At 39.9% G+C, this 16,556-nt stretch overlaps 1 protein-coding gene across 6 annotated transcripts in view; it reads left to right on the forward strand.

The window, feature by feature from the left end:
* myrf (myelin regulatory factor) overlaps positions 1 to 16,556 on the forward strand; it is a 121,798-nt gene that overhangs the window by 12,525 nt on the left and 92,717 nt on the right. The window contains exon 1 of one of the 6 annotated variants that reach the window (XM_062967458.1): positions 4,325 to 4,507. The exons of the other annotated variants lie outside the window; for them this stretch is intronic. Within the exon in view, the coding sequence (XP_062823528.1) occupies positions 4,489 to 4,507 (19 nt within the window). The 5' untranslated portion in view covers positions 4,325 to 4,488. Of the gene's footprint in view, positions 1 to 4,324; positions 4,508 to 16,556 lie in introns of those variants that run through there. 6 annotated transcript variants of the gene reach the window in all.

Raw genomic sequence — 16,556 nt, forward strand, 5'->3', positions numbered from 1 at the left:
GGAAACCCTACCTTCCTCTCTGCCTAACATTCATGTAAGGGAAACTGTTACAACAGAGCTTAGCTATTCGGGATCCCATTCGCTCTTTTGGCTAATTTATGAGATAAGGGGTTGTTAAAGAATGCATATTGGGAAAGATGGGCAGAATAGCTTAGAAGGAAGAACAGATGTGTAGGGGGGAAGGATGGAGTTGGACGGGTGGCTTGGCAGCTGCTGGAGAACTTTAATAAGGCAGAGAGGCGGTGATGGCGGAGACAATTAAAAACACAGAGTGGAGGCAAGCAATGCAGAGAGGTGAATAAGAAACGGATGTTGGTAAAACTTAATAAAGTTTCAGTGCACCACTGAAGCCAAGAATTAAATCGATTAAATACAAAGGAACTATGTCTCTCCCTCATTTGAAAAGGTGGAAATGAAACTGCCTCCTTTCATGAAAAATTTGTAATGCATAGCAGTTGGGAATTTTGGCACTCAATTCGTTTTGTGGAGGTTAAAACAGATAAAGGACTTGAGTCTGAGTGTCTCAGGTGGTTACCTGTGGTAAAATGGTTGTTTTTACTGCCTCTTGTTACTGGGGCCAGGAAGTCTCAGAGTATATACAACATAAGCATTTTATTGTTATATGACGATTAATGTTTGTTTAAGCACATGATAAGTTTGTTTCTGGAGGCGTGTGGGTATTTTGAGGATAGTAATAATCTGTAGTTCTTACTGTAGGGGTTTTTGTTTAGCAGTTGTAGCATCACTTGTTGGATTTTGCAAATGCATTTGCATTTTGAGCAAGGTCAATAAGGATGCCTTCAGATGACGCTTTCATTGTGAAATTGTTTTGGCTCACTTATGAAGGTCTAGATTATGTGTAACCCTCCTTACCACATGAAAATTCATTGAGAAGAAAAAGACAGAGGAGTGACACAATGCTTTTTGGCTGATAGACCTAGGAAACATCCATTTGGAAACAATTTGGAAATGTACACCTAATCTGTTTGAACACTTGAAAGGCTGAAGAAGCCAATAGTTTAGATCAGTGGTTCTCAACCCGCAAGAACGAAAATCCGGTCCATGAACCTCCTCCCTCTTTATTTATTTATTTATTTTTAATTTCTGCTCCTTTCTGCAGAGCTGACAATTGCATTGGATAGACCACATCAGCTCTAGATTATTAAATATGGTTTTCTGTGCAGATAGCAACTTCTGGGTGGCATATGTTCTGTATCAGAAACTAGAGCTGATGTGGTCTATCCAATGCAATTATCTGAAATAGCACCCCAAATAACCAAACCAAATCTAAAGTTGACCAGAAACTTTTTCATAAACCTTTTGGTACTAATGTTGGAGAGTGGTCCCTGATCAACGTGATCCCTGTTCAAGAGGTCCCCAGTAAACGTGGTTCCTGTTCAAGTGGGCCCTAGCCAAGTGGACGCTGGTCAAAAAAAGGTTGGGAACCACTGGTTTAGATAAATGTACTACTAAAATATATATTTAGAGTAACTGGTTTTGTTCTTTGTCATTAAAACAGTGAATGATTCCCACATTTTAAACAAGATATAGACAAGATGGAGTGGAGTGGAGAAGGATAACAAGGATAATAAGAGGTTTTGAGAACAAAACATATGATGACATGTTGAAGGAGCTGGCCATCTTCAGCTTGGTGAAGAGAAGACTGAGGGATGACATAGCTGTCCTCTTTAAATATCTTAAGGATGTGTCAGAGGAGAGGGGATAGGCCTGTTCTCTCCTGCCTCGGAAGGTAGGACCAAATTTAATGGTTTAAACTAACAGGAAAATAGATTTTGATTGAACACAAGAAGGAATGTCTTGATGACTCAGCAGTGGAATCAATTGTCAAGAGGGGTGGTGGGGTCTTCTTTTCTGGACATCTGGACATCTTTTAAAAAAAGAGGCTGGAGACAGCTGGAGACAGCTACTTGCTAGGATTGCTTTAGATGTTACCCAAACTCTAGTCTTTTAAGAGTTTTAAAGTTCAGCTCCTAGAATCCTAGATAATTGGTCAAGTCAGCTGAGGATTCTGAGAGTTGAAGTCCAAAACATTTGGAGGACTAGAGTTTAAGAATCACTTCTTTAGATAGAAATACTGCAAGAGGTTGGACTTCATGCTCCACCATGCCTGTTCCAACTCTATGATTCTGTGATTTTACCTCTAGTTCCACTGGGGCAGAGCATATTCTTCCTGAATCTCATTTTCCTGCTTTCATCCTGTTTAGTGCCAGAATAGCGGCTTACCCTTATCCTGTGTTAGGTATGTCTTCTTTACACAGTTCAGAACCCCAGTTGAACTTAAATGCAAGTCATCTGGCAGTGGTTTCTTTCTTTAGTACATTGGTATGGGAAATGTGCTAATGCAAACTTTATATTTTCTAGCTTGTCTGGGCTTTCCCTGAATATATTGATTAGAATTCATTTTCTTATCATTCTTATTTGCTCCCAGGCGGCACATGCATTGACTAAGATACCAGTGTGTACCTATGGGGGTGCGGTTCTAATGGCAGGATATGAGATCAGGTGCAGTTGAGTGGGAAAGCGGGGCAATCCCTCAGTAAATTGGTAAATAGCAGTCGCAGTTGTTACAACTGCATTGAGAAAGGTGTTTCTCTACATCTTCCTTGAAAAAAATGACATTGGGTATCTGGTTGGAAAGGCAATGCGGGTAAACAGAGATCTGGGAGGATACGCTCATATTTCCTTAATTAGGGATCTATGCCAACCATCTATATTCCAGGCTTCCTGTTCCAGTCATACCTATATCCTGGAGCATTGGCATAAACTTCAGGAACATGATCTTTCCTTAGGGGGAAAAAACTACATTTCACTTCCTTCAGGAGGTCCTGAACAGAGGTGAGGACCATGTAACCCCCAAATGTTGTTGAATTACCAGTCCCAGTTCCCTAGCCAGCGTTGCCATTGATGATTAATGTTGGGAATTACAGTCCAACAACATTTGGAGAGCTGTATAATTTTTACTCCTGCATAATAGCATTTTATGGTGGTCAATGCTGGAAGGTTGTTTACCCAGACTGTTTGGCTTTGTAATGCCTTTGACCATAATTTACTGGTTTGATGGCCACCTATTTAGAGTGCTTGGATTGTGTGTTCCTCTGTGTCAGAGGATTGTACTAGAGCGGGCATGGGCAAACTTTGGCCCTCCAGGTGTTTTGAACTTCAACTCTCACAATTCAGCTGTTAGGAATTGTGGGAGCTGGAGTCCAAAACACCTGGAGGGCTGAAGTTTGCCCATGCCTGGACTAGAAGGTCCTTGTGGTCTCTTTCCACCCTATGATTCTACTTAGGTCCACACTTCCCTGAAAATACAATTTTATAAATAGAATCTGTTTAATTAAGCTATCCTTTTGAAGATTAATAAATACCAAGATTACTAGTTACCCATCATTATCAATTATAATGCTTAAGACTACTGCAATTAGTTTTATTATTTAAATGCATTAGGACCTTAATGTTGTAATTAGTATTATTATTCAAAAGCACCAGGACCTTTCATTCCCACAAGCACTGCAGGGTCTTAGCTTGATGTGCTTCTAGTCATGGCACAAACCAGCCTTTTCCTCTTAAAGACAGTGATGATTCTTTTGTGGTTAAATACCTTTTGCATTCTTATTCACAATGCCAATCATTCTTCATTTCCTTAGGCAGGGTATTTCTTTCAGAGACAGGTGCTTTACTGATTCCATTCAGTGATGTACAGCAGTGGCTTTCGCCACTTGACCTTATAGCTTAGAAGTCTTCTCTTTTAACCTGCACTTAAAGTTTTTTTTTTGGGTGAATCTGTTGTTCTTTAGTTGCCACACTGGACAACATACTAGCTGGCTTCTCACACCTTGCTCACGTAACCTCTTTCTTTGCTACTAAGAGCAATGAGCTTCTAGGTAGGTTCAGAATCAGTTGTCTGATGTAGTTGCCAAGGTGCCCTAAGGGTCTGGAAGCGAGGAGATGGAAGCTTTTGCATGTGGTGTGGCAGAATTTTGCTGAATTTTAGCAACTTGCACTCAAAAAGCATGCTAATGCATATTTCAAATTCTCTTTTTGGGGTTCAGGTCTTCTGAGTTAACCTTTTGTGATTCTTAGAGGTCCTCCTTTGGCTAGTGCTGTGTCAGGAACGTAAGAGGCTTTTCTGCAAAGTACTTTGCTTAGTGGAGGAAGCTGGTGACAGAAGGGTCTTGGGGAAGCTGGTACAGTACAAACACATGACTGGCCCCTCTCGGTAATCCCTTTGCAAGCCCAAATCCCAGTGTGTGCCTAATCAGACTGAGATGCTGTAGAGAGGTGGCAGCCTCCCTGCCTGACAGTCACCTCCACACTCCCCCTCCCTGCCTCTCTGAAAAGGAACGGAAAAGCCTGGAGGTAGCAATGCTGTGATCCAGACCAGACCTAAGAAACAGCATAATGGGATGGTAGAGTGGGATACTGAGGACGTGCCTGGAGTGTGACAATTTGGGTGTCACTGCCCTCAGAATGCGTTGGATCAGAACAGGTAAATACATTGTGTAACGTGACATGTTCCTGGTGGACCTCCAGTACACAACATTGGACTGTGCTTCTTTTCTTGCTCCTTTCTATCTTTCTCTGGATCCTGGCTAGTTCTGGGGAGGGAGGGAGGGAGGGAGGGAGGGAGCAGCATGTACTCACTAATGTAGACCCCAGGGCACTTCTGAAAAAGCAGGGACTGTGGAAAATGACAGAGGACATGGAACCTTCCATGAAGTATCTGATTCACAGAAAAGGTTGCATATCATCCATTTTAATGATGCTGCAAGGAGGAGATCTTTCAAGAAAAGGCTACAGGGAGCATATGCTGATCAAATATGTAGTAGGGTTGTAGTTCAGAATGACAGGAAACCTTTTCCTCATGTGTATTGTCACATCTCAGGGCTAGTTGACTTACAAGGATTTTACTTAATTGGGATTGATGGAAAGGAAGGAGGATTGTGGAGTCATGCTGTAAATGCTGGCAGGAGAAAAAAAAAACCTCTGAAATTTGGTGGAAGCTGTGTATGTGCAAAAATAGGACATGGTTGGGTTAAGAAAGAAACATACATCCTTCCAGCAAGATCCATTGGGCAGTTCATGCTGGAAGGCCTGGGGCATGCCCTAGCTGAGTTATAGAAGATCTTTGGCTTTTAGAAAAGTGAAATGGAATCCCATTAGTAGAGGCTTTGCTGATTGAATCATGCTTATAGTACGTTGAAGGTGTATGTTTTATAGGAACAAAAATGCATGAAAGTCATTCTCAGAGTTAGATTTTGCTGGACAACTATTTGCAAGAAAATATTGACCATGCAAAGGAAGGTACTTAAGTAAACTCTTCCTTCTGTGGGATTCTCTCCTGCCCACCCCTGACAACTGCAGCCTTGTTCATGACTGAATTTCCAAAGAAATCCCTCCAGCTTCTTCATTAGAGTTCAAAGCTGGGGTTCATTGTTTGCCTCTTTTTCACAGGTAATAGTTTTGAATGATTCCCTAATTAAAGGAACCCTTTCTACATAGGTTTTGGTTGCCAAGAAAAAAACTCCTACATGTTGTGGAAGTTTCTGGGAAATTATGCCAGTTGGACTATTGAGTCAGGTTAGTCCTCAGAGTGTAGTTTGGAAGCATCTGCTCATAGGGCATCCAAAATCTTCTGATCCCCAATGAAGGATAAGATCCCTAGAATTCAGTGAAAATTGGGTGTGTTTGATAGAGAGTAGTGCAGGATTATTTTAGTTGCAGTTTTTACTTTTTTGCTAACCTGTGTAATAACTATTATAAATACTTCTTGCCTAGCCACGTATATCCCCCACATCTGACAAACCATTTCTGCTCTTTTGAGAAAAACCAAACCAAACTCTCGGTCCAGCCAAGTTGGCACTTTCTTAGATGTGGGATGCTGGCTTGCTATAGCTTCAGACAAAATTATTTTCCAGTCTTCTAAGGAAATGCCAGGTATTGGACCAGAGCCTTTTGCAGGCAAAGCATGTGCTCTTCTGTAGAGTTATGGCCCTTTTCCAAGCTTATATAGGAAACTACTTTAGACCAAGGCACATGATTGGTCATCTAGCGCATTGGTGTCTGTACTGGTTGATGGTGGATCTCTGGGATTTTAGACATGCTTTACCTGGGACCTCATCACACTAGAGCTTGAATCCACTTTAAATCCACTTTAGGGAGGGGGCTTTAAACATCTCAGCCAGACAAGTCCTGGGCTTCACCAGACTACAAACCCCAGAATTCTGCAGGAGGCAGAAACCAGATTTAAAGTGGATCCATGCTCTAGTGTGATGAGGAGATTTTAGGGATCATGTTCTGATAGTAAACTGTTATTCTTTCCCATGATAATTCAAATTCATTGCCAAAAATGCCAAATTTTGCACTGCTTATTGAATAGTGCAAACAAAGTGGTTTTACACAGATGCTCCTTTGCATAATTTATTATGTTTCTATTCACAATTTAGTGAACCCTACTCTTACATCTTGAGAGACCCCTGACAACACTGAGGAGACTTTTCTATGTGTTTTCAAAGCTGTAAGGACTCAGAGCTTGCCTAGCAGAAAAAACTGAGAGATTCTCAGATTCTTCTTGGCAGGGGGTTGGACTGGATGGCCCATGAGGTCTCTTCCAATTCTACTATTCTGTGATTCTAGAAGTAATAGAGCAGGGGTCTCCACACTTTTTAAGCAGAGGGCTGGTTCATGGTCCCTCAGACTGTTGGGGGATTATAGTTTGGAAAAAACACAAATGAATTCCGATGCACATTGCACATCTCTTATTTGTAGTGCAAAACATATATATATTAAAGAACAATACAATATTTAAAATGAAGAATACTTTTAACCAACATAAACTTACCAGTATTTCATTGGGAAATGTGGGCCTGCTTTTGGCTGATGAGATAGTCAAGTCAATTAGGATTGTTGTTGTTGTGTGCCTTCACATCATTTCAGACTTAGGGCTATCCCAAGCCTAAAGTTTAAGACGGGAGCTGGGTAAATGACCTTGGAGGGCCACATCCAGCCTGTGCTCCTGTTTGGGAACCTCTGTATTAGAGTATGCATTTTTTATTTATTGGCAAAGTCCTATTCTTGTTCCTTTTTCACATTCTTCTCTGACTTCTTATATTAGAAACAGAGGTGAAAGGGTGTTAAATGAACACGGTTTTCTTGCAGATATACTTTTTAAATGGAACCTCTTAACTTACAATGTGCTCTGTACTTGAATTGGTATATATTATTGTATAGAAACAAAGCAAAAATAGATGCCCCTGTACACCTTCATGGAGTGAAAATGATGCAAGATGTTTTTTCTTAAATATATTTTGGTTGAGAAGCTGTGATTTTGTCCTTGACATATGCACAGGGCTCCCTTGCTGGTGCCTGTGGTAGAAGGAAACTAGTTATAACTGGTTTCGGAGTTGCTTGCCCTCCACTGACAATCTCCTTATTATAAATTCTGCCTGGCAAATGGCATATCCAAGACATCAAAGAAGGAGTTATGGAATTAAGGATCTTCTCCTTTAATTAAAATGCCAGTGTGTCTGTAAACAGCATGGCTGCCATTCCAGGTGGAATATATGCTTCCAGCAGTTATTGATTATATATCCAAACACACAAACGTCATGCTGTTGGTGTAATAATCCCGCCCCGTATTTTTAATCCTGAATGGACACCTGTGAGCTTATGTGGCTGGTAAGGTATTCTGGGTAATTCTGTGCTTCCTTACAAAGATGTTGTTGATTGGCTGGGTCTTTGCCCTTGGACTTTGTTCTCTCTCTGATAAGAACCCCAATGAGCTAAATGAAACTGAGGAATGATTAACTCAGCGACTACGGTGACAGAGAACAGGAGGGAAAAAGGAGTGGCTGTCCTGAGACACATACAAGACCCTAGTGTTGTTATTGCTTACAATTTCACATAGCATCACCCCGCTATCTAACCAAGTTTGCTTTCTAACAGATGCTTCTGGAGAGCAAACCATCCCTCTATCATTCATTTGCTACAAGAGAAAACATTAGGATTATGTAATGTTACAAGATCACCACGTAGATAAAGGGGGTCAAGGCCACATGAGAAGGGCACATGCAAGGAAAGAAATGCATTTTCATCATCTTTACCTTCCATGTCCTCTTGGTTTAAGTAGACATTTTGCCCTGAATTATGGTACTCTTCTCTGCTTGGGCAAACACAATTCTAGTCACCTTATTAGGAAGATTGTTCTGCATTTCCCTAATAACAACAGTATGTGACTTGTTTCAAGTACTTCAGCATTTGTTTAACAGAAAACGTTTAGATTTCCAGGATTCTCTTATGCCTAATCTTATAAGAAGTATTATAGTATGAATTGTTATATTTAGGCAAGGTCCTATTCTTCTTGGTGTCTAGAGCAGTGGTTTTCAACCTGTGAGTCCCCAGGTGTTTTGGCCTATATTCTCCCAGAAATCCCAGCCAGTTTACCAGCTGTTAGGATTTCTGGGAGTTGAAGGCCAAAACATCTGGGGACCCACAGGTTGAAAACTACTGGCCTAGAGTGAGTCACCATCTAAAGTTGTATCCCTTCTTCGAGTTACTTCATTCTCCTTTCCCTGACCCCAAGGAAAGGACATGGAAAACCAAAGCATAACTGTATTTTGTTTCACATATTAACTTGCAAAGTGCAAATTTGGGCAGTTGTTATCAGAATGCAAACTAAGCATAATTCCTCACCATACCTATATACTGAATACTGTCTCCATGTAGCAGTTTAACCACAGCTTGAACATAGGATTTTGTGCAATGGGATTTGCTTGTCCAATGAACAAAGGCCGAACTGGGAAAGATAAGCAAAGGCAATAGATAGGTGATCTCACACATAGCAACCATGTTGGCAAAATGCAGTGTTGTTAACGTGGGGTTCCTGTTGTCACTTTTTTATATTGTGTGCTGGCCAGACAAATCTTGTCTTTGTAGCAGAGAAGCCTGGATTGTTCAAATACAACTAGCTGTAGTGCATATACCAAATCCTAGTCTATCCTTTAGTTTAAGTCCCTGTGAACTGTTGTTGGACCAGTCATCTTCCACTGAGCACTGACCTACAGTAAACTTATTGTAGATTACTGGGTGGGTTATTGTGTGTCCTCCTGCTAATTGATTCTGCTAAATTACAAATGATAATATCTCTTGCTGATGAGCAGTGGTTTACTCTGGATAATTTCTGCTGCACGCTCTAAAGAATGAGGAAGCCGTGTGTTGCCAAAGAAGGGATACCCACTCTTTTATGTGGAGTTGTAACATGATCGCTCACATTGGCTGCTTATCTAGTTGAACTTTGTCTGATAACAGCATCATGACTTGAAATGGCAGGAGAGAAAAAGGGAGTCTCCAAGTCTGTAGCTGTAAAATACAAGTGCAAGTGACTGCTTATTTTGTTTCCTTGTTTTCCTTAGGGATGGAGATGTGTACATGGGTGTGTGTGTGAAATGTTTTAAAACCTGCACTGGATTTACTGCCACAAAATATCTATATCTGATATTCTGTAAATACTTAAATCATTGTCAAAATAAAAGCCAAATAATGACAGGTTTTATCATTACCCCCTCAGTTTACTTTGTGTGTTATATAGATATTGGAAAATTTTCTCTCCATTAAGTTTTATTTGGTAGCCATGAACTGAAATGCTTAATTGAAAATAAATAAATGAAGTGCACCTTGTGGTTTCCATTTTTCATACAAACAAATTCAGACTGGAAATTGTTTTCATTAAAACATTTCATCAAGTCAACACTGACTTGATGGCAGTCCCTATCCTAATATCATCTTGGCAAGATTTGTACATAGGAAGTTTGCTCTTGCCTTCCTCAGGGGCTGAGAGAGTGTGACATTCCCAGGGTCACCCAGTGGGTTACTGTGCCTGAGCAGGACTTTGAACCCTGGTCTCTTGGAGTTCTAGTCCAGTACTCAAAACTCTAGACAATCTGGTCCTCTTCATTGGAAAGATTTTAAATATTTTGAACGAAACATCAGTAGTATACATTAGAGCCCACCCTGTCCCATAGCAGTCTGTTCCACTCCTGTTGTTAGGAAATTTACTCTGAGGTTTAGCTGAACTCAGCTTTGTTGCAAGGTTGTGGGTTTTTTTGGGAGGCGGGGAGGGGGGGGGGAGGATTCGATATATGAAGACCCTCAGTCTTTTTCATAGGCTAAGTATAACCTAGCATTTTTAGTTGTACATAATAAACCTTGATTTCTAGGTGGTTGAAATGATTAGCGCTCTTTTAAAATATCCAGAAAGGGTTTGTACCCCAGAAGAAGACATAGGAGTGGGCAACGTGTGGTCAGTAGACTGTACATGCTCTCTCAACCAGTATTACTTCCTGTGGGCTCAATTGGTGCCCCCCAAATCCCCACTCCCATACACAGAAAGTGGACCAACATTTTTTACAATGCCTAAAGGCTATTTCTGGTTTCTCAGGAGGCCCTCTCACACTACACCAGTGGTTCTCAACCTGTTAGTTGCCAGGTGTTTTGGGCTGCAACTCCCAGTAATCCTAACAGCTGGTAAACTGGCTGGGATTTCTGGTAGTTGTAGGCCAAAACACCCACAGGTTGAGAACCACTGCACTACACAGTTATAGCACCATGATTCTAGTTTGATAGCTGCAACTACATCCTGTGGAATCCTATAGTTTGTAGTTCAATAAGAGGCACCAGTTGAGCTCTGTGGCTGAAGATTTCAAATGACCCTCCATAAACTGCAAATCTGATTATTCCATAGAACGAAATGATAGCAGTTAATGTGGAATCATAATGCTTTAACTCTGTAAAATATGATAACTGAATCTACAAAACCAGTACTCACAATTTCATTTTCCATGTCCAAAAAAAATCTCTCACGACATGTTTCTGCCAGAAGCTGGCCATGCAGTCATACTGGAGGACCTAGAAAACTAAAAAAGTGTTCTTTTAAGACATTTTCTAAGTTGTCCAGCATGATTCTTTGATTTTCTTCCACCAGAAGTGGATTTGTTGTTATCCATGGTTTTGCATTTCCACAATAAATCCAGGAATGTACTGCCATGAATACTTTAGTGTGAAAACATCCGGAATCAGAGGATTACCTGGGAAGGAATCACACTGGAGCATTGTAGCACATCAAAATACTTGGGAGTTACCCTGGACCATGCTCTGACTTACAAGCAGCACTGCTTAAGTATCACGCAAAAAAAATGGGTGCTAAAAATAACATTGTATGAAAGCTGACTGGCACAACCTGGGGATCACAATCAGACACAGTAAAGATATTTGCTCTTGTGCTTTGCTACTCTGCTGATGAATAGGCATTCCCAGTGTGGAAAACATCTCACCACGTTTAAACAGTGGATGTGGCTCTTAATGAGACAGGCCACATTATCACAGGATGTCTACACCCCACACTACTGGAGAACGTATACTGTTTAGCTGGCATTGCACCACCTGACATCCACCGGGAAGTAGCAGACAGCAATGAAAGGACCAAGGTATTGACGTCTCCATCCCATCTTCTGTTCAAATATCAGCCAGCACGCCAACGCCTCAAATCAAGAAATAGTTTTCTAAGATCTACAGAGATACTCGCAGGAACACCTTAGTAAGCGAGAGTCCAAAAATGGTGGGCTAAAACCCAGAACCTTAATCAGTGGCTGACGCCGGATGAGAGACTCCATCCTGGACACACAGAAGACTGGGCGACTTGGAAGGTACCACAAGATACAGAGCCAACCTTAAGAAATGGGGCTACATAGTGGAGTCCATGACATGTGGAAAAGAGCAAACCACAGACTACCTATTACAATGCAGTCTGAGCCCTGCTACATGCACAATGGAGGACCTTCTTATAGTAACACCAGAGACCCCAAGTGGCCAGCTACTGGTCAAAGGACATTTAGTATAATGCCAAGGTTTTTTAACTGTGTGTTTTCAAATATATTACAACTTGTACCCTCGGTTTGCTTCTGACATGATAAGTAAATAAGAGGACCCATTCCCCTAAACAATGGAAAACGTGAATATGGAAATGACATCTGATTACTTGACTTTTTATATATGGTGTTTTTCATGACCTGCAAATGGTCAAGAGGATGAAAACTGGCTTCTAAACCTCCTTGTTTGCCGCCTGCTGCCTGCTGCCTGTGCTAGAGAAGCATCCAGAAACAGTGCTTCTCTTCTCTATCAAGATGTAAAACCTTTCTTTATTGAAATTAGGGGGGTTTTTATGGGGATTTTTTCTTTCTAAAATTGGAAGTGAATGTCTTATTTCTTATGGTTTTGTGATGTTGGGAAGACTCCCTCCCTTACAGAAATTTAGATGTGAACCCATACTGGCCCCACAGAAATTTTCTGGTAATACAGTAGATAATAAGCAAAATACACATTTATTTGTAGTTGGCTGTGGTATGCAAGAAGTCTCAGCCTGGCATTTCTCCTTTGCACATGCAGCCCTGGAGAGCATGGCTGTACTATGTCAGATACTTTAGATGGAACATTGGCACTTCAACTAAACTTCCCACATAGTCTGCTGAAATGTTTATGAATAACTGAAATGTTGAAATTAACAGTTAATAAAGCAACATAGAAAAACAGTGTTAAAAGGTGAAGATTTAATAAACTGCTAACTGTACCAAGTAGGTACTTATTTCAAGGGTATATATAAAACACACATTTGAGACCCCTCACTGCTTAACTTCAGAGCTCTATCTTTTACCCTCCTGAATTTCTGAAAGAGGATTTTTGAGGGTGTACAGTTACCTTAATATTACAATTTAGAAAACATAGCGCAAAAACATGTTTTGATCTAATAATGAACTTTTAGAAGGTATGTTTCTTACTTAGAATGTGTGCATTTATACATCTTCACACCCACAGAGATACCGATACAGTACAAACCAGTAAACAGTATTTTAAATCTGTCTGTATATTTGTCTGTCTATCTCAGGCCTGGTCTATCTATCTATTAATTATCTTTCACATTTTTAGTAACCAAAGATCCCTGGTTGGTGCAAGTACGAGAATAGACATAAATTCCCTATTAGGTAATAAGAAAATAGCCCTAAGTAAAATAAGGCCTAGTAAAGTATGTAAGAAGGGCTTAGTATAGCACAAAGAAAAATTAAATAAAACCACCAGTGCAAATTGCTGGGATTTAAAGCAATTGAAACACAGATATATTTTTAAAAGTTTTCCTTCCAATAATGCATTTATCTTGAAGTAAAACACACAATTATACATTATTCTTTTCAGACATATTTAAAGGCTGTTTTTAGGAATATGAGCGTCTTTTCCTGAGAAGGAAAAACAATTTTTATCATGTCAGGAGCGACATGATAAACTGCAAGTCGCTTCTGGTGTGAGAGAATTCCCTGTCTGTAAGGATGTTTCCCAGGTGTCGCCCGGATGTTTTAATGTTTTACCATCCTTGTGGAAGACTTCTCTCATGTCCCCGCAAGGGGAGCTGGAGCTAACAGAGGGAGCTCACCCGCTCTCCCCAGGCCCAAACCTCCTGACCTTTCGGTCAGTAATCCTGCCGGCACAAGTATGTAACCCATTACGCTACCAGGGACTCCAGAAAAACAAATAGGAAGTAGTGAATTAATTAAAGAAATTGAGAAGCACAAAAGGATGTCTATAGATGGTAAAACTAAAGGTAAGTCATATAAAACATAAGTAAGTGTGCTTTAAGATGAAAGACCATCTGTGTGTGTTATTTTTTTTTCGTGTCAGGAGCAACTGTGTGTTATGAAAATATGTAATTAAACTTGAATTGCTAAAATAATCAATTTCCTACTATCCTTTTGAGAGGCACAGAAAATATGGTGAAAACAGCAACTATTTCTTCAAGTACAGTAGAGTCTCACTTATCCAAGCCTCGTTTATCCAAGTTTCTGGATTATCCAAGCCATTTTTGCAGTCAATGTTTTCAATATATCATGATATTTTGGTGCTAAATTGTAAATACAGTAATTACAACATAACATTACTGCGCATTGAACTACTTTTTCTGTCAAATTTGTTGTATAACATGATGTTTTGGTGCTTAATTTGTAAAATCATAACCTAATTTGATGTTTAATAGGCGTTTCCTTAATCTCTCCTTATTATCCAAGATATTTGCTTATCCAAGCTTCTGCCGACCCATTTAGCTTGGATAAGTGAGACTCTACTGTATTAGTTATGCAAATTCAATATCTAATATTAAAAACTATTATTTCTTAGAGTGCATATTTCCATTCTCATGGCTGAGATTGCATTTGCTCTAGGGGAAAAAAACAATGTAGTCTGTGGCCCTGATCCATATGCACTTCTGGGTTTGCGCACAAAAACCAATCAATCCCATCAATTAGTTGTTTGTGAGAAGGAAGCAGTAGGGACCAAGTCCAGATATCAATTCTCCCTCCTCCCAAACCACAGTTGTGCATTAGTATCTGAATAACCTCACCATATCAAGAGCACTTTCCACCATTTTCCTAATATTTCTTTGAAGTGGAACAAAGAGCGAGTAGTAAGAAAAGAGGTATTTCTGGCTATGTTTTGTATGGAATATAAGCTTTTTTCCTAGGAAATGGTAAGTCGTGACTTGTTTTCTTTTCTCCAATAAATTACTGTATTCAATTTTAATACAGTAGAATCTCACTTATCGAACATTAACGGGCCGGCAGAATGTTGGATAAGTGAAAATGTTGGATAATAAAGAGGGATTAAGGAAAAGCCTATTAAATGTCAAAGTACATTATGATTTTACAAATTAAGCACCAAAACATCATGTTTTACAGCGAATCGACAGAAAAAGTAGTTCAATACATGGTAACGTTATGTAGTAATTACTGTATTTATGAATTTAGCACCAACACATCGCAATGATTTGAAAACATTGACTACCAAAAACATTGGCTACTAACAAATTGACTAGAAATGAAGATAGAATTGCATAAAATGAACTTACAGTAACAACATTGTTGGAAGTTAAATCCGTAAAAAGTTCAGTCCTTGCTGCCTAGAGAAACAACTGTGGATCTGGGCAGGAGGCAGAGCAAGACTCTACTGCATAGGCGACCCATCCAGGCTGGTTTACACTCAAAGAGGAGGAGTGGTAAGCATGTGTGTTGGGGCATCATCCTTTCCTGCAGCCCATGATAGTTATTTGTTAACCTGTCACTGTTTTGAAAGAGGCACCCATTACCCCCAAGCATTATTGCCACATTTTGAAGAAATTGTGGCTTCTGTGGCTGAGTATACTGGAAGTCTTCTTCACTGAGTGCTCCGTAACTAGCAGTAGCCAAATCCATCAGTTTTGTTTCCTCCCATGTTTGGTTATTTCAACACTTGGTTAATTCTGATCAGATGAAGTATAACAAAAGTTTCACCTGCCTCTATCCATAAATAATCTTCCCTAGCAGATGAAAAATTAGGACGGGGGCAGGAAGGGCTTGCATCTCTCATGCCACTGACTCAATTCCCTTCATATAGTTGTTAATCTATTATATAGGGTTGGCTAAATGTTTCTTTTTCTTAGAGCTTCTTGACATTGTTTTAGTATCAGCATTATGAAGACTTAAAATATACTCCACTCTTCTTCTGCCACTTTCTCTGCCTTATCTTTTACCTATTGCAGTGCTCTTTGCTGTATGGACAAACTGTTCCAACATTTCCATGACTTCTTGTCCAGTCATTGGAAGAGATGGCTGCTGACTGTGAATACTGAATCCTCTCCATGGAGTTAGATGATGAGTAGAAGGCTGCTGAAAGCAAAGGGAGCAAATTCCTTTGGTGTATAACTTGTGAAAACTAGTGACAGTTACAGGACCATGGACAGCAGTGTTGTCACTGATGAGCTTCTCCAAAAGTAACTCTTTTTTTTTTTTTTACAAACAAAGGAAATAAAAATATATGTTGGAAATGACACTCAGGTGCTTATTTCTTTGTGGTACCTTACCTATAGATATTGAACCTTTTGTCCTTAGTAGTTTAAGCATTGAAATATTTCCTTACAAACCTATTGGGTTATTTTTTGGTTATTCTCATCAGATGTCCCAATTTTCATCATATTTAATTACTTTATCTAACTTGTTGCACCAAAATCAGGAAATTACATTTGCAGTATTTGTATTTTTATCAATACTCATGAAGAAGAAAAGATTGCAGTTCAAGCTGGTGTATTAATATGTGCCCCCATCATATTACAAATCAGGAGATCAGCATACCTTACATAGCCCATAAGAGGGGGACCAATATCTTTGGCAAACCGTCACAAAGTATATATGACAGTTTCCCCATTCCATTACCTTGATACTTCTCCTTTAGGTTACATCTAAACTTAAACCTGCAGTCTATGGTTATATCTCCCACACAAACTATTTGTGTTTATAGGAGAGCCAGGTTTAGGCAGAAGTAAAGGAGTTTCACTTAGACCAATGGTTCTTAACCCAGATGTTTTTGGCCTTCAGCTCCCAGAAATCCTAACAGCTGGTAAACTGGCTGGGATTTCTGGGACTTGTAGGCCAAATCACCTGGGAACCCACAGGCTGAGAACCACTGACTTAGAC

This window comes from Anolis carolinensis, chromosome 1, assembly GCF_035594765.1.
Source record: "Anolis carolinensis isolate JA03-04 chromosome 1, rAnoCar3.1.pri, whole genome shotgun sequence".
Lineage (NCBI taxonomy): Eukaryota > Metazoa > Chordata > Lepidosauria > Squamata > Dactyloidae > Anolis > Anolis carolinensis.